This window comes from Pogona vitticeps, chromosome 5, assembly GCF_051106095.1.
Source record: "Pogona vitticeps strain Pit_001003342236 chromosome 5, PviZW2.1, whole genome shotgun sequence".
Lineage (NCBI taxonomy): Eukaryota > Metazoa > Chordata > Lepidosauria > Squamata > Agamidae > Pogona > Pogona vitticeps.
The window spans coordinates 22,233,976-22,256,150 of NC_135787.1; the positions used below are offsets into that span (position 1 = coordinate 22,233,976).

Sequence of the window (22,175 nt, forward strand, 5' to 3'; positions counted from 1 at the left end):
TTTCCAAAAAGCATATAGACCTGGGCAAAATGCGGCCCTCCAGATGTTGCTGAACTGCAACTCCCAGCAATCCTAGCCCACACAGCCAATAGTGAGGTCTGGTTAAACACTATTAAATATCAAAGAGCAGTTCAGCGGATCAAATGTCACAAAGTATCTCTTCTGGAGACCTCACTGTAGCACATTACAAATAAGACATGACAATTACCAGCTGGTGCCTTTCCAAACACCGGTTCTTCTCTACTAGTAGGTCCTCGATTACTTGTTGTAGCGTTGTTTTCTCTTCCTCAAGGAATAAGATTTGCTCCTTCAGTGATTGGAGTTCATTATTTTCTACTTGGCTTGCATCAGCTTTAGTTACATTTTTCTCCATAGTGATCAGTTCCAAGTCTTCGGTCAACTTCAGTATCTGGAAGATATCAAGCAGCTATCAGGCAGCAGTTTTCTTCCTCAGGAATTACTAGACTATATCATTTGTGAATGGTTTATATTCAAGATATGCCCTCACTCATTTTCTAGATGGGCGTTGTGGATAGCCACTTCCATGGGAAGGGAACAACTGGGTCCTTCATGGAAATAAAGCGAGAAGCTCCAAACTTGTGGGAGCTATCATTCCAATCTCGTTGAGGTAAATTATATATAGAGTGTTAGGGCTGTCCAGTTATCCAATATCTGTGCATGCACCTCTGCTCTGCACTGCAAGTAGGCCACCATTTCTGACACTTTGTTGTTTCATCTCCTGCTGCCTGTCCTGACAAGTGCAGTAAAGGTAAAGGTTCCCCTTGACATTTTCAGTCTAGTCGTGTCCGACTCCAGGGGGCGGTGCTAATCCCGTTTTCAAGCCGTAGAGCCAGCGCTTGTCTGAAGACTGTTTCCGTTGTCATGTGGCCAGCATGACTAGGGAACGCCGTTTTACCTTCCCACCGAGATAGTACCTATTTATCTACTCGCATTTGTATGCTTTCGAACTGCTAGGTTGGCAAGGAGCTGGGACAAAGCGACAGGAGGTCACTCCATTGCGTGGATTCGATCTTACGACTGCTGGTCTTCTGACCCTGCAGCACAGGCTTCTGCAGTTTAGCCCACAGCGCCACCACGTCTTTTGATAAGCGCAGTGCCAGTTAAGTATTATTTGCTTCTACTGCAAGGACTATGGGCAGGTTTTTTAGGTATCTTGCAAATTTTTCCTCAACTGTAACAGTGATGCCTTTTTGCTTTTCAGATGGTTCAGCACTCTTGACTCCCATTCCTCACATTGGTTGCACTGGCTGAGGGCGATAGGAATAAGGAGTCTAGCATCTCATGGAGTTTACCACTATCCTTCAGGAACGGGTTGACTTAACTCAGAAATCCTTGACCATCAGCCTCAAACCACCAATAGCACGACCTATAAATCCAGGGGATTTTCTGCCCATTCACACTGTAGACCAATGAAACTCACCAAAGCTTTCCTATTCCAAAATGGGAATTTTATTATGTGCCTCTTACCTGTTGCTTCTGTTCATCAATAGCATTTCCTAGGGATTCTTTGACAATGGAAATCTGAGTGTCTCTCTCTGCAACAGCATCTTCCAGCTCTTTAATATGATTCTGATATTGTTTCAGGGAAGTATGAGTACTTCTCAGTTCTTCCTGTATTGCTATGTTCTTTATGTGCGTGAGAGAAACAAAGAGAAGAAACACTTGTACTGGAGTTATTGTTACATGGAAGCTTGTTGCAGTGACACTATGGAACTGTCTATCACGATTTGACCATCCTTTATTTTTACGCTTCCTGCTTCAACTTACCTTTGAAACAGTTTCTTGCATCTCTGCTTTAATTTGGTCCCTTTCCTGCTCAAGAACTTCCTGGTTCTGCTTCAGCTCATCTCTTTCTTGGGTTAGCACTCCTATTTCTTCTTCACCCTTGTGAAGTCTTTGAGCTATGGCCTGTTTCTCTGCTTCTTCAGCCTCCATTTTAGATTCCAAAGCTTGCAGCTGGTCTTTGACTTGCTCCATTTCACTCAGTTTCTGATGGGCTTCGTCAAGCTGTTCTTTCAGGCTGAGAAACTTCTCTTGTTCCAAGTCCTTCTTCTGTAGCTCTTCGATTTTGCAAGAAAGCTTTATGGTTGTTTTAAAGTAAGAGACATGATATATTTAATCAGACTAAAACCAATCAAAGTTTGAAATCCCACAATCCCTACAGTTTCTGTGACTTTCCAAGAAAACTGCCATTCAGCCTATTTTAAAAAAATGGACAGCAGATGAATACATGGCTTGAGAAAAAGTACACCATCTGATCTAAGCTGTCTTTTCAAACGGAATTTGTTGCTGTTTTTTCAAATGAAAAACCCTACTGTGAAACTAGCTCAGGCTAAATGTCATATGACATGAATTAAGTGTGCAGCTCCTTTCCTTGCTTGATTACTCTAAGTAACCTGGATTAGGACTACAGTACCATGCATAAGGAATGCCCAGCTTCTTCCCTTCTGAAATACAGTGGTGTCTCGCAAGATGATTCCCTCGCCGGATGAAAAACTCGCTAGATGAATGGGTCCGGCAAGGTTTTTGGTGCCTCGCAAGATGATTCTTCCTATGGCTGTTTTTTGCACGACGAATATGCTTGCAGAGGCTAGCCCAGTACCATTTTTGAAGACCACGCCCCTTTCCCCTGCCTTCAGCAAGCCTCCGAACGGAAAAAGGGGAAAAAAAAGGAAAGCCTTTTTCCATTTGGAGCCTTACCGAAGGCAGGGGGAAAGGGCGTGATCTTAAAAAATGATGCTGGACAAGCCTTTGCAAGCACCGCTTGTCGCTCGGAGTGACCCCCACCAGTCTTCCGATGGTGCAAGGGAAGCCCCAGGGGACCTCCCTAAGGCGGCGATCTGGGCGAGGGGCCCCCCACCAGTCCTCTGATGGTTCTTCCCCAGCTCCCTAACTGGTGACTTAAAAAAAAAAAACCCATAGGAACGCATTAATTAAATTTCAATGCATTCCTATGGGAAATCGCAGCTCGCAAGACGAAAATATCACAAGATGTCATTAACTCCGGAATGGATTAATTTCGTCTTGCGAGGCACCACTGTATGTTCCTGGCCCTGCAGTTAGAAAATGAAAAAAAAAAAAAAAGGGGGGGGGACTTAGTGGTCACCAAAAGAAACTAGTTTTCTTTTTTTAACTTCTGGAATGGGCAACCATTATAGAGGGAAACATGAAACTGTTTCACCCCATTCTGTGTGTGGTGCTTCTGAGCTAGAACAGCCCCCCCCCCATTTACTTCAGAGTAAATAATAAAATGGTGAGCTGCATCATGTCTATAGTTGTACTCTATAGTTCCGCTGCAGTAAGATGATACTATCAGAAATGCTGAAACAAACCAAAGGCCTGCTTTCTTTAGCCAGGTGCCAACAGGGTACCGACAAGTAGGACGTTAATAGATTAACACTTTCCCGCTCATTTCGCCCCCAACACTAATATTGCGTAGTTTGACCCTTAGCAACTTGCAAGCTTTTATTTTTATGTTTTCCAGAAACCATATTAAAGAAAGTAAGTCAAAACTCCTTTAAGTTCTTGACCGTATAATGGACGAGATTTCAGTCTGGTGAGAGGCAACACGCGGAGGCCACTTGTAACACCCAGTGTTCTGTTGGGACTGTCATGTATCAAACTGTGGAAGTGACCATGGCTACTTAGTGATGTGCCTGCTGCATGACCAGGCTCCTCATCTAACAGCCATGCCCGTTCCTACAACTTCCATTTTGTATGTAATAATCCAAGCAGGATACTGGTGGCATTTCCTGGTCATAGTTCCTTGGGAGGTACCCTAAAGGGCAGCGAGACTACCACTCTCAGGAAGCGCAGTTGTAGCTCCCTTCTTTGTACATTGCAAAAGGGAACTAAGAGCTGGAGCGAGGCCATGGAGCCTCAGAGCCAGGCAGTCCAGGTGAGCAAAATGCAAGTGTTTCTTGAAGGATGGGTCTCTGGGCTGGAACTCCCAGAATTCTTCCTGTGGAATTTTTGGAGAGAGAGCCCAAAAAATTTGAATGGGACATTCCTAACTTCAGGGGTTCCACAGATGGTCACCATTCCTCATTTTCCACCACACCACTGTATCACGGTTTTCCAGCTTTGACTTTTTCCACAATCTAGAATGCTCTAATGAAGGAGTCCCCAACCCCCAGTCCACAGCCATGCTAGGACCGGGCTGTGGAGACCAATCTCCTGCCCCCACTGCACACGCAGACACATGCACGCCCCTCCCATGCACAGACGGCCCCTCCCACGCATGGATGCACACACACCCTCTCCTCTGCCCACATGGACACTCCCCCACTAAACCGGTCCATGGAGGCGAAAAGGTTGGGGTTATAATGCACCTAGTAGGAGCTGTAAGCTAAAATGTGCTTGTACGTTTGGTCCCATCCTTTTTCTTTTTGGCCCTCCACTCAGGTTGAAAGAAGTTAGTTACCACTCTTTATTAAACTTTACTTTCTCCTGGTGGGATAAGAATATATTTTGTAGAAGAATGCATAAAGTGTCAGGCTTTGGCTGTATAATATAAGAGCACAGGAGCAAGGACTAAGCCTGCAGTTCCAAATGCCTACCAGATTCTCTGAACATTTTCAGATCTAATTTTTTTTTTGTGCAAAGCTGTTTGCAGTGAAACAGATGTTCACACAGATTACGCCATGTCAGCATCTTCCATCTTAGGAAGTAGCCACTAAAGACTCACCTCTTGGGTTAGATCATGAATGGCTGTATTTAGCTTGAGGTTTTCATCAGACAGGAGATCTACTTGGTTTTTCATCTGCTTGCTTTCTTCTGATGTAGTCAATAATTTCTGTCCCAGTTCATCGTACTGATGCTTCAGTTCTTGAAAATCGGCATCCTTCTTTATCTCATCAGCATCTGCAAAATTCTGTTTGGATTTTAGTGCATCAGTCATTTCCTGGAGCAGTATCTCCTTTTCAGCTACTTGAGAAAGCAAGCTCTCTTTTTCAGAAATCAATGAAGTGATCATCTCTGATTTTTCAAGAATCTGTTAAGAGAACATATACTTTCAATAAAGGATAGATCACAGGTTTAACGGGTCAGAGCTGGGTTTTGTAAGATGCCTTCCGGCTGAATACAGAATGCAATTATTTTTAAAACTGAAGTCAAAGAGAAACTGGAAGACTTTCTATTTTATCTCTTTATCCTTCTTCAAAATTGCTCAGAGCAAAGGGTTACAAGACATTATCCTGTTTTAAAATAACCCAGTTCCAATTAAAAACCAACCAGAACATATATTTTAAATTTTTTTTAGTAAAAGAGGTCAGTTGAGAAGATGGGAACTGCCCCAGCAAGCTAGAGCATAGTAAAGGCTAGAGCTTAGCAAAGTTATCCATTTGATCTATCACAGAGTTCAAGCTATATGAATTTGAGTCTCTCCTTCCTTCCAGAACTACCCCAAAAGCACTGCCTTGGGTTTGCTGGGGAAAGAAAAGGCTACCAACCTTCCCTTTTCACAGATGCTGTAAAAAAAACACCCCAAACCTCGGCCTTTGCTTGGTTTCAGCACTAATAGCTCTTGTGACTTTTGAACTTAATGGCACCCAGGAACCAGCAAAAATGAAAGCAATGGGCCACAACATTTATGATTCCAATGTGTTTTAGGTCTCGTTAGGGTGGCTTTTCATCCTAAAAATCTAATTTGAATGCAACACACACACACCTCTGAAACATGCTTCTACAACTTATACAATATCCTATAAATGCTTAGGAATACACATCCCTAACACTGCAACAACTCTAATCAATAGTACTCTAATCCACTCACTAAAATGCAATTACTTTACAATCCAGTCAATTTATAAAATAATTAGAGGTGAAAACAAACAAGCAGACAAACAGACAAAATTACAGTGGCACCTTAAAGACTAACTTTTCTATTTTTTAATGTGAGCTTTCATGGACAAATCCACTTCATCAGAAATCTTGTCCATGAAAGCACACATTAAAAAATAGAAAGCTAATCTTTAAGGTGCCACTATGTTTTTGTCTTTTTTTAAAACTTTAGTCTGTTTTCACCTATAATACTTGCACAGACTAACACGGCTACCCCTTCTACAACTATATTTATAAAATAAGACTCTTTGAATACCTAAAGAGAGAAAGGAGTGTCCATTTTCAAAAATATAATATTATTAAGAAACTATAAAAAGCAGAAGCTTAGATTACAACCATAATTCCCCACCTGCTGTGAATAAAGAAGTCAACAGCTGAGGCATAAATCTCTAAATATAAATTGCAATTACAATATAGTATCTGGGAGACAGCTACCTACATTGCCCATGCACCATTCATGGATTTTGTAAATGATGTACAGTAACAAAAAGAAATTGGAATAAGAAAGATCTCAGTGTACCAACAGCAAAAGTTAAGAACTAAGAGCTAATTGTGCTTAGTGGGATATGGGCAAAGAGGAACATTTTCAGGAATCATGCTAGAAACCCATAGCATAAGAAACAGCTTCTAATGTCCCATATTGTATTTTTTTTACCTCTTTTCTTAATATCTCAAGGTCTTGTCCTGAGCTGTCTTCTGAAAACACAGTTGCATCTTTCCTTAAAGTTGTGTTTTCTTCCACAGCTTTATTCAGTTCATTTTTTAATTCTTCTACCTTTCTTTGCAATTCCACAGATGATAGCAAGTCTAAGAAGAAAACAGACTGAAAACTTAACAGATAAAATTGACCAAACAGAATTAGAATACTGTACTGTAATTGTGCTGCAAGTTTTAACATCCTATATAACTCTTGCTCTTCATCTTTATTAACTGTTGACGAAGCCCTAACTGGCTGAAATGCTGTTGTTTAGCACAGTTAAGCAACAACTAGAGTATGTCCACTGAACCAGTGGAGATTTGGTGAATCAACTCCTTTGTAAGTTCCACCAATTCCATAGGTCTACTTTAGTTCCAGCTTACTTCTGTTAAGCAATGAAATTCCAGCCATTAAGATATAAATCTTTTTTACTGATTAATACATGGTTTCTGATTAGAGATGGGGGTATCCATATACAAATATGAATATCCCAACGCAGCTCCCTGGATGGCTGCCGAATAGCCAGCTGAGCAGGAAGACAGCAGCGCTCCGGGTGTGACTGGAAAGGTGAGTGAGGCCGCCAACCGCAGCAGGACGTGCGAGTGGATGGTCTGGCCCCGGGGGCTGGACCCTTGTTAAGTCCAGCTGCCCAGTGATATTCGTATTAGGATACAAATACCCTCTCTCTATTTCTGATGTACAAAACACAAACAAGCTCAAAGACCCTCCTCCATCCTTGTGTCCAGTTTATTCTGTTTCCCTCCCACCAGGGCTGTTAGGCAGAGCGAAGCACTGCCTAATGTGAAATATGCTGGGGGCAACAACACCGTTCTCCCAATTGTTCTGCCTGTACTTTCCAACTGTTTTCATAAGCTGGAAAACAGAACTATGTCTCACCACCAACATCCATCCTAAACAGTCTATTATGACTGAGAATATGTCCTGAATCCCCCAAGACAGCCAATTGCCCCAAATGTTGTGAAGGATCCTAGTCCATTATTAGTGCTGGCATACATGAAAACCAGCTTTTGTACATGAAGTGGATGGAGTGTGCCATATTCTCATTTCTCTCAAACATGAAACATCTTGACTATGCCCTGCCAACCAAGATCCATTAAACTCAGTTTTATTCAGTCCCTCTCTTCAAGGCCTCTTTCTGTCTTCACAAACTTTAATGCTCTGTTGCTCCTTATCTCTTACAAAATTTTTCCAGCTCTAGCATATAAACTCTTCTAAAGCAGGGAAAAAACACTCAGAAATTTTCTTCATCTGCAGTCACAGTGGCTCTGCCTACCAATATCCTACAGCCAGGTTAAAGTTATTTCAAAATAATACCCCTGTTTTTCTGAGGAAGATGAGAAATGAAAAAGAGATTCAGGAGTGGTAACAACCAATGGAAAACACAGGCATTTAAACAACAAAAAAAGTAGAATATGTATTTAAAAATGATGGCGTCTAAGTTCCAAAAACATCAAAGGACAGAAAAAACCTATAAATCAGAATAAGGGACATAAGCTCAAATCCTGAATCAGTTCTTTTATTTTTTGGACAAAAACCACCAGAAACCCAAGGCTAACAACCATGCATTTCTGAGAGTTGTAGCCCAAATAATTTTACCTTGGTCTGAATGTAGGCCAATGGGGCTACCTAAAAGCACAAGTCCTATGGTCTAGAATTTAAAAGTGTTGAGCCTTGGAAAATCTTCCAGTAAAGGCAATCTATAAAAATATTTCCTCCTTAAACCTTTAAGGCTGGTTGCACTGCATGTCTTTAGCAGCTTGAACAAGCCCATGAAACATACAGATTTCAACAAACCAAATATTCCTACAAACTGTTGCTTTACTGCAGGGAGTGAGCAACTATGAGCACTGAGCTACAACTTCAATCACCACTGCCCGTTCTGGAGCTGATGTAAGTTGCAACCCCCATGTCTAGAGGGCCACACATTGCCCACTCCGGATTTGAGGCATGGTTTCTTTCAAAGTATGTAAGAAAAATGAAAAGGAAGACTGCTATTAGAAAGCACTAGTGAATTCTTAAGGAAAGGCAGTAGCCCATATGAAATTGTTAGTGCCAGTTAGTGAAGATCCACTGGACCAATGAAGAACTGGTTGGTCCATTTTGTATGAACTTGGTTGTTTTCACACTCTAATGGGATCTAACAGTTGGATGTCAAAGAATATGGCTGTTTTATGACCCCAGTCCATTTTGAGAAGAGATGGCCTAATTTAGACTGTACAGCCTGTCTGAATTGTGTGCTAGGGCAGCATGCCATGCAGAAATAAAAGAAATATATTAATATAGATTAATCAGTTGACAATCAGCATATGCCACAATTTGGGGTGATACAAGGCCTCAGTAGGAAGCATCTCTATGATGGGGAGAGGAAGAAGAAAGAGAGAAGTGAGCATGCGTATCAGTGTTCTTGTCAGGACAAGACTGTTATATCAGGATTGGATCATTAAACCAACCAATCCCGCTTTAGATACAATGGGAATTACCCACTCTAAAAGAAGTCACATCCAGGGAAGAAGTAACTGGGGGTTCCCTCAAATATTATAATTGCAACTCTCATCAACCGTCAACACTGGCTTAGCTACTGGCTAGGGCTGATACGAACTGCTATCTAATAACCTCTGGAAAATCAAGTGTTAACCACTCCTGCTCATCCTTTCAGATGTGTATGCATGCACGCGCGCTGCTTTTCAAAATTTATCTCACTTTGCTCATCCAGCAGATGTCAACCACCACCACCACAACAAACACTCCTGGGGTCAGCAAAACAATCCAGAATAAATTCTTGTAGACAATACCTTTAGGAGCCTTCTCCTCCACAAGTGACACCAGCTTTGCATTTTCTTGTACATAAAACTGCAGCTCTTTCTGCAAGTCAGACTGCATTTTTTTGTAAGTGACTTTTCCGGCATCTAGCTGGCTTCTGCAACACTTAAGGTCTTTTTCCATTTGATTGCAAGTATCTGAAAGTTGGGTCTACATGGCACAAGATAATATGCTGTCATTTTATATCCAACTACATGCTAGAAAAACATCAGTTCTTCAAAACAAACAAGCAAGCCTTGGTTTATGAATGTGGGATATTGTGCTTCTGTATCTACAACTCAAAGTGCCAGCAAAGGCCTGATATTGCTGCACAATATCATGCCCACGTTGACAACAGGGAAAAGGATGTCAAGCTTTACATAGCAAAGGGCAGCCCAAATATTGATAACACCAATGGCATATTGAACACCAATGGTCCATATTCAGGATATCCTCTTGTGCTCATTACCATGCACAAAGTGACACCAAGCAAGGGAAAAATCCAAGAAGCTAAGTCCTTTTTCATCAGTTAACCACTTCTCATCCAAACACAAAGCAATAATCAGGCCTGCTTTTCAACACATCTTTAGCTGTGCAGAACTCAAGCTGTACAGAAACTGTGGTGACAGTCTGATGAGGTGCTGATCATTTAGGTTGTTTCATTCAGGTTTTTCTTCTGAACTCAGATTCTTAGAGTTCTCCAAGAATTCTGGAAGTTCCAGCTGACAAGCACACATTTCACTCAAGTAGAAGATGGCCTATTTACTAGGCTGCTTTTAACTGCCTTGGTGTTTCCTGGGAGGCCTAGAACTTTGTCAAAAGTGTAGTCTCATTGCCCATTAGGCTATGCAGAGGGCACTTCTCAAAGAACTACAACTCCCACAAAGACCTAAGTCTCTTGAGGAAGCACCAGGTAAGAGGTTGTTGTGGGGTTTTTTTTTTTGTATATTTACAATTAGCCCCAAGAGAGCCATACAGGCTGGAAACTAGGCCCTGTCCCAGATAAGTGAAGTCTAAGTGTGTATAGGTGTCTGGAGGTGTGTTTGTGGGCTGGAACTCCCAGAATTCTGCCCAGGGAATTATTGGACAATTTTATGAACTGGGAGTTAAAAGAAAGAAATGGCACACCCCTACTGATCATGCAACTTGCCACAAGACTGACAGTTCATCAGATCACTGGAGCAGTTTCCTCCATTAGAACTCTACACACATAAGTATTGAAAAGGATATCAGCCATTGTGTTTTGCCTCTCTCTTTGCTTAAGTATAATACAGTGGTGCCTCGCATAACGTTTGCTTCGTTTAACGTTTTTTTCGCTTAACGTTTATTTTTTCAGAGTCAGATTGTGCTTCGTATAACGTTTTTCCCTATGGGCGATTTTCACATAGCGATTTTGGGACCATGCTTCGCTTAACGTTTTTTTTTTAGGTCCCCTGCTTCACTTAACGATGTTCAGTTTTTCAATTACAAAAGTGTCTTAACATGTTGAAAAACGGTTTTAAATGCTTGGAATCGTTAGTGCACCTTCTAAAATGTGTGCATACTTAATTTGGCGTTGATCTGACTTTTCGTTAATTTTTTGTGAATTTTTTTCTCCCCCATAGGAAACAATGGAGCTGTCAGATTTTGACAGCTGTCAAAAGTTGGGGGAAAAAAATTCACCATAAATTAACGAAAAGTCAGATCAAAGCCAAATTAACTTTTGCATCCGTTTTAGAGGGTGCAGAAGCTAATCCAAGCATTTAAAACCATTTTTGACCCTTTTATGACACACTTAAATTTGCAAAAATTGACTTCGCAAAGCCATTGAAATGTATTGAGTCGGCTTCAATACATTCCAATGGAGGAAACATTGTATCGTTTAACAATGTTTCCTATGGGTTTTTTCGCTTAAGGATGCCAATCCGTGCCTATTGGAACGGATTAACCGGTTTCCAATGCATTCCTATGGGAAATGGTGTTTCGCATAAAGTTTTTTTCGCATAAGGTTTGTTTTTTTGGAACCAATTAAAAACGTTATGCGAGGCACCACTGTACTGCTAGTAGGCCACAAGAGGTGTGTCTGTTCATTCACATCTTGCATAGAGATATCCCAAGCATGAAATAGCCGCTTCTTTCCAAGACGGTTCATTCTCTTCATCTAGCAAGCCCTTATAACTATACAGCCATCAAATGCTACTAAAAATAATCTTACCATTTTTTCTTTTAGAGCTAGGTTTTCACTTCTGAGGAAAGATGATTCTTTCTTGGCATCCAGTGCTACTGCTTCAGCATCACTTAGAGACTGCTTCAGTTGTTGCATTTCATCCAACCCTTTATTTGAGGTCTGCTGCAAGAATTAAAATACCACTACAGGATATATACACATGTAAAAACTTGCAGAATCAGAAACAAGGAAAACTTGATTACACTGGCTTATGTGGATTTAGCAGGACTCCAAATTTAAGCAGGGTGGTCAGGAAAAAAAAGTGGACATAAGCTTTGTTTCCATCAAAACTGCCTCACCAAGAATTAGCTGGGCTTTCACCCCCCTAGAGGTTTTTGCTTGGAGACTGTGTCAATTTATAGAGATCCTCAAGTTTGCCAGGTAGATTGCAGTGCTTTTATATTCTATTTTCCCCCTGCTCTTCAAATGGGTTTGGGCAACTCACATGCTCCTTAGCAGCTTCTAAGCATCATTTCCCAAGCAAGAATCCCAGAAGGTGGGGCCATGACTGCAAGCATCCATAGTTATGGTGTAGATCCCAGGCAGGAGAAGACTGGACTTCTCCGATGAGACAGCAGTGTCACAAAACCATGTATGTGTCTTCTCATCTCACCCACATCCCTACTTTTTGGCCTCGGCAACTGATCTGGCCCAACAATATATAGCCACAGGCAAGGGGCCTGAACACTCTCTGTCCATTCAGGCCAATTTGGAAGCTCCAGCAGGCCTGGCCAGAACCCATGTAATTTTAACCAAGAACTTTGTGTGGAATCATTTGCCACTCCTGCTGGGTGGAGAACGTAACAAGACCTTTGGGTAGTGTGGGCGGCATATAAGTTAAATAAATAAATAAATAAATAAAGAGATTTGAAGACTAATGATATGTAATGACTCAATTTAAGAATTGTTAACCTGGCTGTAATCAATAGACCTAGAATTTGCAACATACAAATGTTTGTTTTTCAAGTTCATACAGCAGATAATAATGGTTCAAACTTACTATTGAGAAGGACTGATCCTTTTTCCCACTTTCAGCCTTTAATTCTTCTACCAGATTTTTAAGCTCAGTGACATTATTTTCTAGCATCTTCATTTTATCCTCCTGTTCCTTGAGCTGTGCATCTTTCAACTTAATTTCCTCCTGAGTAGTAAGGAAGAGAAGTACAAGTGTAGAGCAGTTTTTTGAGTTATGCTCTTTAGTTTCCATGCTTAATGAGATATGAGGCACTATCCAGTATTACATAATATGGAATAAGTAACCCGAGAATTCAGATGTTTGATTCAAAGTAAATACCAGCAGTACATTTTGTTGTATGCAAAGTCACCACCACCACTGCCACCAGCTCACCTGGATATCTTGGTTGTAAACTTCAGCATTTGCAATTATAGCCTTTAAGTTGGAAATTTCATGCATTAGTTGCATCTGTGAAGCAATTGAAGCAGAAGAGCACAGAGAGTTAAGCAGCACGCTTTAGTTTATCTGCCATCACCCATTACACATGCAAGCCGGCTGTGCAATTAAAACACAAGAATCTTAGATAATAACACAGTTGTTACTGTAGAAAACAGTGCCATCAAAGCTACCAACATGAATTTGACCCAACTCCAGGAGGCTGTGGCAGACAGGAGGGCCTGGCGTGCTCTGGTCAATGGGGTCACAAAGAATCGGACATGACTTAACAACTAAACAATAACAACTGTATAAAATATTGGGACTATCCCAATCAGTGGGAAAGAGTCCTAGGAAACATCTCAACACATTGAGCAGAATCAGTTTAACACCTCTCAATCTTTCAAAAACAGCAGGGGCATCCGAATATGTCAAGTGTGATCAACAAAAACAGTACTACTTTTCTTCATGATGGGTCAGTGTATTGATAGCATACGTTTACATCTCAGCTTCCTTTCAGTTCAAGTGTACACGAATTCCCAGATCTATAGAGTGGTCCAGCCCAAATGCCACAAAACAGTGCATGATGGTGTCAATGTTCTCCAAAATCCTTCATCAGGATGAATGGAGGATGAACATTTTCTTACCCCCCCCACACCCTGCGGCTTGGATGAAGGGTTCTAGAGCAGTCATTCTCAACCTTTTTTTTTTAATGGCCACAGTCATAACGGAAATATGAAATAAATATAGGCAGAATTAGTGGAGTAGCCCCCTACAAATGTGCCAAGCCATTGAGAATGGCTGTTCTAGATAACTCAAAGCTTGTACATTATTTGTGATATTTGACCTAATAAAGGTATAGTGAATTTTAGACTCTCCCTTAGGGCTAATAAAAGTACTGTACAATGGTGCCCCGCATAGCAACGTTAATCTGTTCCAGATTAATCGTCGCTATCCAGAATTGTCACTAAACGGAACTAAAAACCCCATAGGAACGCATTAAACTTTGTTTAATGCGTTCCTATGGGGCAAAAACTCACAGTTCAGCGAAGATCCTCCATAGCACCGCCTCGGTAAGCGAGGGCAGCGCGCAAAAACGCTTGCGGTGGCCATTTTGGGCACCCGGCGGCCATTCTGGAACCGCCGATCAGCTGTTCTAAAAACATCGCAATGCGTTTCGCTTACCGATCATCGCAATACGATGTTTTCCCATTCAAAACATCGCAATGCGATCGCATTAGCGATAGCAAAAAATAGATTGCTATGCGGATTCGTTGTTAAACGGTGCGCTCGTTATGCGAGGCACCACTGTATCCTTGTATTTTGCAGATTCCAAGATGATTTCTTCAAGGGAGCTCTTGTCTAGATTCAGACTTGTAGCAGTCCAAGGAGGAGCTTCAGCGGAATTGTTACATCGTACTGTATCTTCACATCATGATTTTAGATTCATATTTAGGGACTGCTTTGGAAAGACCCTTTGAGATGAAGGAGTGCTTTATTTATGAAGGCTTTTACTAGCCTCAATACTAGTAACACTGAATAGTCAGTGAAACATGTAAGGTAAGACAGAGATTTAATTTTATTTATTTTATTGTATTTCTATCCTGCCCATTAGATACAGCTAACACCACCTTCTTTCAGGCAGCTACCCATGCCCCATAAGTCTTAATGAGCTGTGATTGAGGTTCTGCCTTTCAGTAACACAGGCCAATTATTTCTGTATTTCATACAGTGATGCTGCATAGGAGTGTTGTAGGAATGAAAAAAACAACAACCAGAGGATTCCTTACAACTGTAATTTGATTATTACCCTGCTGCCGCCGATTGATTTACATACTGGATTTTTTTGTCATAGATAAACCCGACTCTGATATACTGTAGACCTACCAATTTATAGAGATCTGTCAACACAGAACAGCTGGCTAGAAAGCTCAGTGGCTTAGCTAGCTGGCTGTCGAGCCAGAGGTTGGGAGTTTGACTCCCCACTGTGGTTCCAGGGAGAAGCAGCAGCCTGTGTGACCTTGGGTAAGCTGTATACCCAGAGGAAGGGAATGGTAAACCACTTGTGAATATTCTTTTCCTAGAAAACACTTAAAAGGGTTGCCATAAATCAGAATTGATGGCACGTGATTATTATGTTATTATCAACATAGAACAGTTCAAAATGTTGTAACAAAATACAGTGGTGCCTCGCTTAACGAGTGAACCGTTTAATGACGAATCCGCATAGCAACACGTTTTTTGCAATCGCTAATGCGATCACATTGCGATGTTTTCGGTGGCAAAACATCGCATTGCCATGATCGGTAAGCGTTTCGCTTACCAATCTTCGCATTGCGATGTTTAGAAAACAGCTGATCGGCGGTTCCAAAATGGCAGCCGGATCAACAAAATGGCTGCCCGCAGCGTTTTCGCGCCGATTCCTCGCTTACCGAGGCGGCCCTATGGAAGAGTCCCACTTAGCGGTGAGTTTTTCCCCAATAGGAATGCATTAAATGGAGTTTAATGCATTCCTATGCGTTCTCCCCCCGCATAGCAACGAATCCGAATAGCGACATTAATTCTGGAATGGATTAACGTCACTATCCAGGGCACCACTGTATAAACAGATGTTAAGCCAAGCCATCTTGAAGGTCCTACAAAAGGAAAATGTGGGCTATCACCAGAATAAAAATCATTAAAAAAAATCTTTCTAAAACTAGATAAGCTAGTCCTTACTAGATGTTAAATGGCTACTGATAACTAAGCCAGGTAAGCATTTTGATAATAGTTCACAAATTTGGCAACATTGCAGACCGTGCTTTGCCCCATATGCTCATACTGTACTTGAGACCAGAAGAAACACATAGGCATCTTAAAAGTGGTTTTCACAACCTGGTTTTCTTACATTGTGTCATGATTCAGAGCTTGCAAAAGTTAATTTGCAAGCTCTGGTCAGAATGGTGGGAAATCAGAACATCCAGAAAGCATACAACTAGAGATAAATGTGTTAGATGTTCACTATATTAGAACCCACTTGTTGTCACTGCAGAACCAGTTGATTAATGGAATTCCACTAGATGAACCTGGTGCATGAGTTCTGTACACTCCACCACGGCTGCTTCATGGGAGAGACAGCTTAACCACAGCAATATATGCAGTGACCAGCTAAACAACGGTAACACTTTGCACAAAGAGCAATCTTTGAAGAGTGTTTGGAAATTCAGATGAACCATCTTATCAATTCTCAGCCCATTTGAGCACAATAAAAAATACACATGAATTAGGGACATGAAGAAATTTCACATCTGTCTCATTCACAAGACACAACACAAAATGACAGATTGTGAAGAAAATGAGACACCAAACACTTTCTCCTCCTTTGTGGTGCCTTTGCATAATTCATGCAATTGCATCTTTGCCCTTTGCGAAACTCAAGAAGCATACAACAAGCACCAAAAGACAGACTGATGGCTCACCAAAAGTAGCAAAGCTTCTATTTCCTTGTATTTACACACACACACACACACACACACACACACACAGAGTGCCCCTTTCCTTACCTCGTGCTCTTTTGCAGTCTCATTTTCAAGAGCCACAAACTCTTCAGTTGACATTTTTTCTCTCAGTTCTGTGAGCTCACATCTCAGCTGCTTATTCTCCAATTGCAGATTTTCAAGTTTTATAATCATAACTTGCTGTTCAGTGACTGCATTATCCTACATAAGTTAGGAGAAAGAGAGATTAGAAGATTTTACCCTCACTTCACTTACATTTCCTAAAGAACGTTGAAATGACTTGCCCTCTCTTCTACAAGGGTTTCACAAAGCTGGACAGACTCTGCAAAGTCCTTGTGAATCTAGAACAAGAAATATTTAAGTGAGCTATAAAATACCTCCTGAGCTTCTGTCCTAGCTAAATTTCCTCTTAAGCTCATGCATCATGTGTATAATTGTGGAAAATCCTTCCTTTCCTCCCTTAGAAGTTCATGAAAAACTCCTGAGCAGCAAAAACAAACAAATGAAAAAAAAAAACACCAAAAAACCAAACCCAAAATATTTAAATAACATGAGGTTTAATTATCTTGGAGAACTGAATAGCAGCAACAAATTTAGCAACTGCTACAGAAAAATAAGGATTTTTATCTTCTAATAGTGTAGGGAACAAGGTCTTCAGAGAATGGTATTTCAAATAAATCAAATAAATAAAGGTTTATTCAGTTGCATAAAAAAGGCAAGACGACAGGATATGTGAAAACATATCCAGGCCAGTGCTCACATGGACAAATTCTCTCAGAGAAAGGTTGATTGTGTACAATGCTGAGTAGTCCCACGCCAATACATGGATGGCTCAAAGATGATGCAACCTGAAGCTGTCATGAGTTGTGGGGAAGAGCTGGACATTATTTAAATACAACTGCTTACTAGAGATTACTGACAGTTATTTAACATTTGGTGATGGTGGCAGTAAATGCCGTCCACAGTGGAGGATGCCCCAAGAGTGGCCGTAGCTCCTACCCTAATTCTGCCCCCAAAGCATTACTGAGGAACCAAATATTCAGGGACAGAGCTCTCCCCTGGGCTGGAAAAAACAGATACTGTACTTTGTCCACCTCTACTACTTACAAAATTGATTTCAGATCCTGGAACCCATTCTTCTGCAGATTGTGCAATACTGGCTATCATGCCTTGATCATCATATTCTGAGAACTCCGATGACACAGCTAAAAATATTTTACCAAAAGGAAAAAAAATAAGAACTGCAAATTTAAGACAGAGCCAAATACAAGAAGTGCTAAATGACACGATACAATCTAGTTTTGATTAACTCAGCTAATGGTTCTTGCATGCTCTTCTGCAAGGCTGGAAAATAAAAATGTACTGCTCATCTTTCTATGGTCTAAAGAAACCCTTCTGATATTAGTGCTATTGAATATATACTCTATTAGCATCCATTTTAATTAAACATGTTTTGGGAATATGCTCAACTTACAATCATTCATATTCCTAACCCTCAGTTATATCCCATGTGCTTCCATTGTTTTTACTTTTTAGACGCCATCTCCCCCTATATTTTGAAGAAAATATTCTCTCCTATATTTTGAATAAAATATTTTAAAAGGAGAGGAGGGAATCTTGGGATCTGACAAGACTACAGTTCTCATATCATGGAGAAAAGTCTTTTTTCTTTACTAACACCTGGACAGCAGCCAGTTTCCCCAAGTACCACGAGTCCAGTGCCAGAATCAAACCTCTCAAGCAACCAGGACAAGAGATGAGCCTGTCAGGTTAAGCGAAAAAAATTCCTCTCCTCCCTGTCCCCTTCAGATCTAAAAGAAGTATTCTGTATTATTTAACCAGCATGTAGCTTAAACACCGTTTGGCATCAGTTTGACCACCGCAATAAATACTAGATAGATGACATAGTATGAAATACTGAAATCTCAACTTGCAGTTCATGGTATCCACTATTTTAAGATACAGTACTGCCTTAAGATGTTTTTCCCCAGGAAAAGCACTTACATTCTTCCATCTCTGTTAGAGAAGCGAAAGAAGCCTTGTAACGTTTGCTTTTACCAGGAAGATCTTCCAAGAAACACAATCCCCCATCCTGGCTTATTGCTCCTGGAGCCCAAGTAACTCTTCTCTTCCGTCTAGTCTTAAAAAGAAAAATATTACTACATTGAGGCATGTAGGGGAACTAAAGCAAGCTGAATCATTTTATATTTAAAGTGACCCCAACTTGCATTTACTGGTGACCTGGACTATGCTTTTAGATGGAATTCATGTTCAATGATGTTATTTGCTCAAGGCCTTTGACAAAACACAACCAGGGCAATGAGGAGTTAAAGGATGCTTTGAAATGTTATTTCTTGACTACACTGGCTGGGAGACTGAGAAAAGTACAGTGGTGCCTCGCTTGCCAAGGATAATCTGTTCCAGCAAAATCGCTGTAGAACGAAATCCTCGTCAAGCGAAAAAAAAAACCCTATTGAAATGCATTGAAAACCGGTTCAATGCGTTCCAATGGGCTAAATATCTAATCGTCCAACAAAGATCCTCCATAGGGCGGCCATTTTCCAGTGCCTGTAAAGTGAAAAATGCCTCCAAAAACAGCGGGGAGCCATTTTGCACAGGGGTGGCCATTTTGAAACCTGACAATCAGCTGTTTCACATCGTCGCAATGGGAAGAATCTGTTCCTGAAGTAGGGAACCAATCATCGTAAAGCGATTTTTGGCCATTGAAACATCGTTTTGCAATCGCAAAAACCTCACCGTCAAGCGGATTCGTTGTTTAACGAGGTAATTGTTAAGTGAGGCACCACTGTAGTCTAAAAAAGGTAATTTCACCCAAGTTCTGCTAAACATAAACAACTACCAATTCTGTATTTGCTCAGCAAGCACATCCATAGTTCTGCCTAGAGGGAATATGTTGCTAGTCTTGCACTACATGCTCAAGGAAGGTGGAACGAAGTAGGATCCATTTGAGGAAGTCACTTTGACCCAATGCCCTTCAGATATGTTTGACTCCAACTCCCATCATATCACTAGCCATGGGAGGATGGAAATGGGGAGTTGCAAGTCAACAGATATTGAAAGCCATATTATAGAATCATTCACCGGACCTTTTCCTTCTTAAGCAGATGACTTTCAATGCACAAACTAATGAAGTTTCCAAAAATATTAAGCTCCTCAGAAGCCTCCAAAATGCCCAAAGGGCGGCAGCCAAACAAAACTGTCACATTCGTACAACAATCCATTCTCTTTTCTAAGAAAATTGGAGAATGGAAACAGAATTAGAATTGCAGAATTAGAATTTCGTAAAGATGTATTCATCATTCTATGCAGGCAGCTAGTATTTTTTTCTCCAAAGAGTAAGTGACTCTGAGCCGCAGCAGAAACTGCTTATTGTACTTCTGAGGTGAAGTTGTTGAAGTTAAAAAAAACTACACTATAGCACAATTGCTACAATTTAGGTTTTGCTGGATGCGATATATGTACAAATGAAAGACTGCTCAACAGTTACTTCAAATGATACTACGTTTAAATCAACAAGATTATGCATAAGTGTATGCTTTCACTTAACTATTACACATATCATTCCACTTTTGTTTGGGTGGGGGAAGGGATGAAATAAAGGCCAAGGTTTACAAAGCGTTTCATTGGTTAAGAAAGCAGAAATTAAGGCAACACCATGCTTTGCAGATCTGCCTTGTAGATAGACAAAATGAAGAGGCATAAAGCAAAGCGTGTTGCTTATATACTGCCCCATAGCACTTAAAGCACTTTCTGGGCAATTTACAGTTTAATTATGCAAGCTACACACTGCCCCCCACCTCCCGAGCTGGATATTCAACTTACTGAACTCAAAAGGATGACTCAACCTTGAGCTGGCTATCTGAGACCAAGATTGAAATCAGATCACGAGCAGAGCCTTCGCTGCACCACAAGGCTCAGAGCAATGATTTTTGGACCAAATGAGGTGATCTTAAAAGTGCTCCATAACACAGAAGTTCTCAAACCCTTTAAGAGACATTACTTGATCCAAGGTCCACACAAACAACTTGTAGCTTTAATAAATATGCTTTGCTCACAACCAAAAGAGAATTCGAAATCTTTTTTTCTTTAGTTTAGATTCTGCTCTGTCCTAATACAAGATGTAGTAGAAATCATTTTCCAGGGTCCTATGGAATTTAAATCCTCCCAGCTTACTTTCAACTCTTGTTCTCGTGCAAAAGAGGATGCAGTAACAAGCATCTCGGTTAATGCTCTTATCCTGTCCTGCTGTTCTTTTTGAAGGGAGTTCTTTTCCTCCAGAAGCTGAGCCAGTTGATCTTTGGTGTGAGAAAGAGACGAAACCTAAAAAATAAATACATCTGTCTTAATGGTGAAAGGGTTCATGATTTCAATAAGAAGACCTACACAATTTTTCAAGAGAATCAGAAGTATTTTAAACATTGGCGTTTAAGATGGAAGCACTTAAGACCAATCCTATAATCAAAACAGCCTTAGGGTCTTGCAGACTACCCTCTTCTGGAATAAAGAGATGGTATGCCTGTTGTTGGAAGTTTCTTCTTTGGAGAAGCAGAAATGTGTCACTGCCATCATGTCCCTTCTATCAAAGCTCTGACAGCAGCAGAGCCTGAAAAGGGACATTTTGGAGGAGATCTCAGGACAGCAGAGAAACTACATCAGCCCTGGAGACAATATAACTATTCCTCTTTTCATTGGAGGCACTGGGAGCGAAGATATTAAAGCTGGACATGATTGATTGATTTTTTTTAAAAAAAACTCTTCCTCTGTCCACCATCTGGTCAGTTGCATCTAGCTAATAGAAGCCTCTTAGGATCTCCCACTGATGTCTTCTTTCTTGCCTCCCTAGGATTGCTCTGCAACCTAATGAGTGCATACGGATCTTTATGAGTCTGTTACAATAATTCAGCCAGATTTGACTCTGTACTCCCATTCAAAACAGGGTTGGACAAGTTTAGAACAGTTGAGAAAGGGGCCCAGTTCATTGGCTATGCAGGCAAATCTCTCTCCTCTCTGGAAGAAGCTGAGCATGGTTGGAAGTCGACAACTTTCCCATAAGCTTTATATCTGGTTGTGTAAACAAGGATATGGGCGTGGCTTCTTTTAAAAGAAAATCATAAGTTTCCAGAGGGGTTTTTTAAATTAAAAAAAATTCTCTGGAATAGTGGGTTTCTGGTGGTTGCTAAACTGGGCAGGGGTTGTTTACCCCGATCTAAATCACAGATGGGAAAGCTGTGCCTCTCGCAATACATTGAGACTGCAACTCTCAAGCTCTCCCCATAAACTGTCTGGGCTTAGATTGTTTGAAACTGCAAATAGCACCTGGAGAGCCACATCCTTGATTTAATCTCAGATCATGGTTTGGTTCTTCAGCTACTGAGAAAAAATGGGTAGATCTAAACAACGATATACAGGGTGACAAGAAAGAAGAGTTCTGTGTACGCAAGGAATATATTTTAAAACAGCTCATATCTCTGGAGTTTTTAAAAGTTTAGACTGTTTTCTAATTAGAAGATCAACTTACTTCTTCTAATTGTCGTTTCAGGTCTTCTATCTCTTTACGATACCTCTTCAGCAGAGCATCATCATCAAGAACTTCATTTACTTTGGGAGTATTTTTCATCTTTTTAGCTGTACTGGCAAACTGGGAGAGACAAGCAGAGAGTCAACATGAGCAAGACATGAGCA

General features: G+C 40.8%; 1 protein-coding gene across 3 annotated transcripts in view; it reads right to left on the minus strand.

Annotated features, from left to right (window-relative positions):
* Nucleotides 1-22,175, minus strand: part of CENPE (centromere protein E) — a 51,485-nt gene that overhangs the window by 22,264 nt on the left and 7,046 nt on the right. Inside the window, exons 12-26 of one of the 3 annotated variants that reach the window (XM_078394628.1) lie at nt 22,012-22,131; nt 20,667-20,813; nt 18,477-18,612; nt 17,580-17,677; nt 16,757-16,813; nt 16,518-16,673; nt 12,934-13,008; nt 12,586-12,726; nt 11,574-11,705; nt 9,373-9,550; nt 6,518-6,669; nt 4,709-5,014; nt 1,789-2,100; nt 1,489-1,647; nt 209-409 (exon numbers count right to left, since the gene is read on the minus strand). In XM_078394628.1, the coding sequence (XP_078250754.1) occupies nt 209-409; nt 1,489-1,647; nt 1,789-2,100; nt 4,709-5,014; nt 6,518-6,669; nt 9,373-9,550; nt 11,574-11,705; nt 12,586-12,726; nt 12,934-13,008; nt 16,518-16,673; nt 16,757-16,813; nt 17,580-17,677; nt 18,477-18,612; nt 20,667-20,813; nt 22,012-22,131 (2,370 nt within the window). Of the gene's footprint in view, nt 1-208; nt 410-1,488; nt 1,648-1,788; nt 2,101-4,708; nt 5,015-6,517; nt 6,670-9,372; nt 9,551-11,573; nt 11,709-12,585; nt 12,727-12,933; nt 13,009-16,517; nt 16,674-16,756; nt 16,814-17,579; nt 17,678-18,476; nt 18,613-20,666; nt 20,814-22,011; nt 22,132-22,175 lie in introns of all 3 variants that reach the window. The other 2 variants (XM_020796366.3, XM_073001849.2) reach the window with 2 other exon arrangements.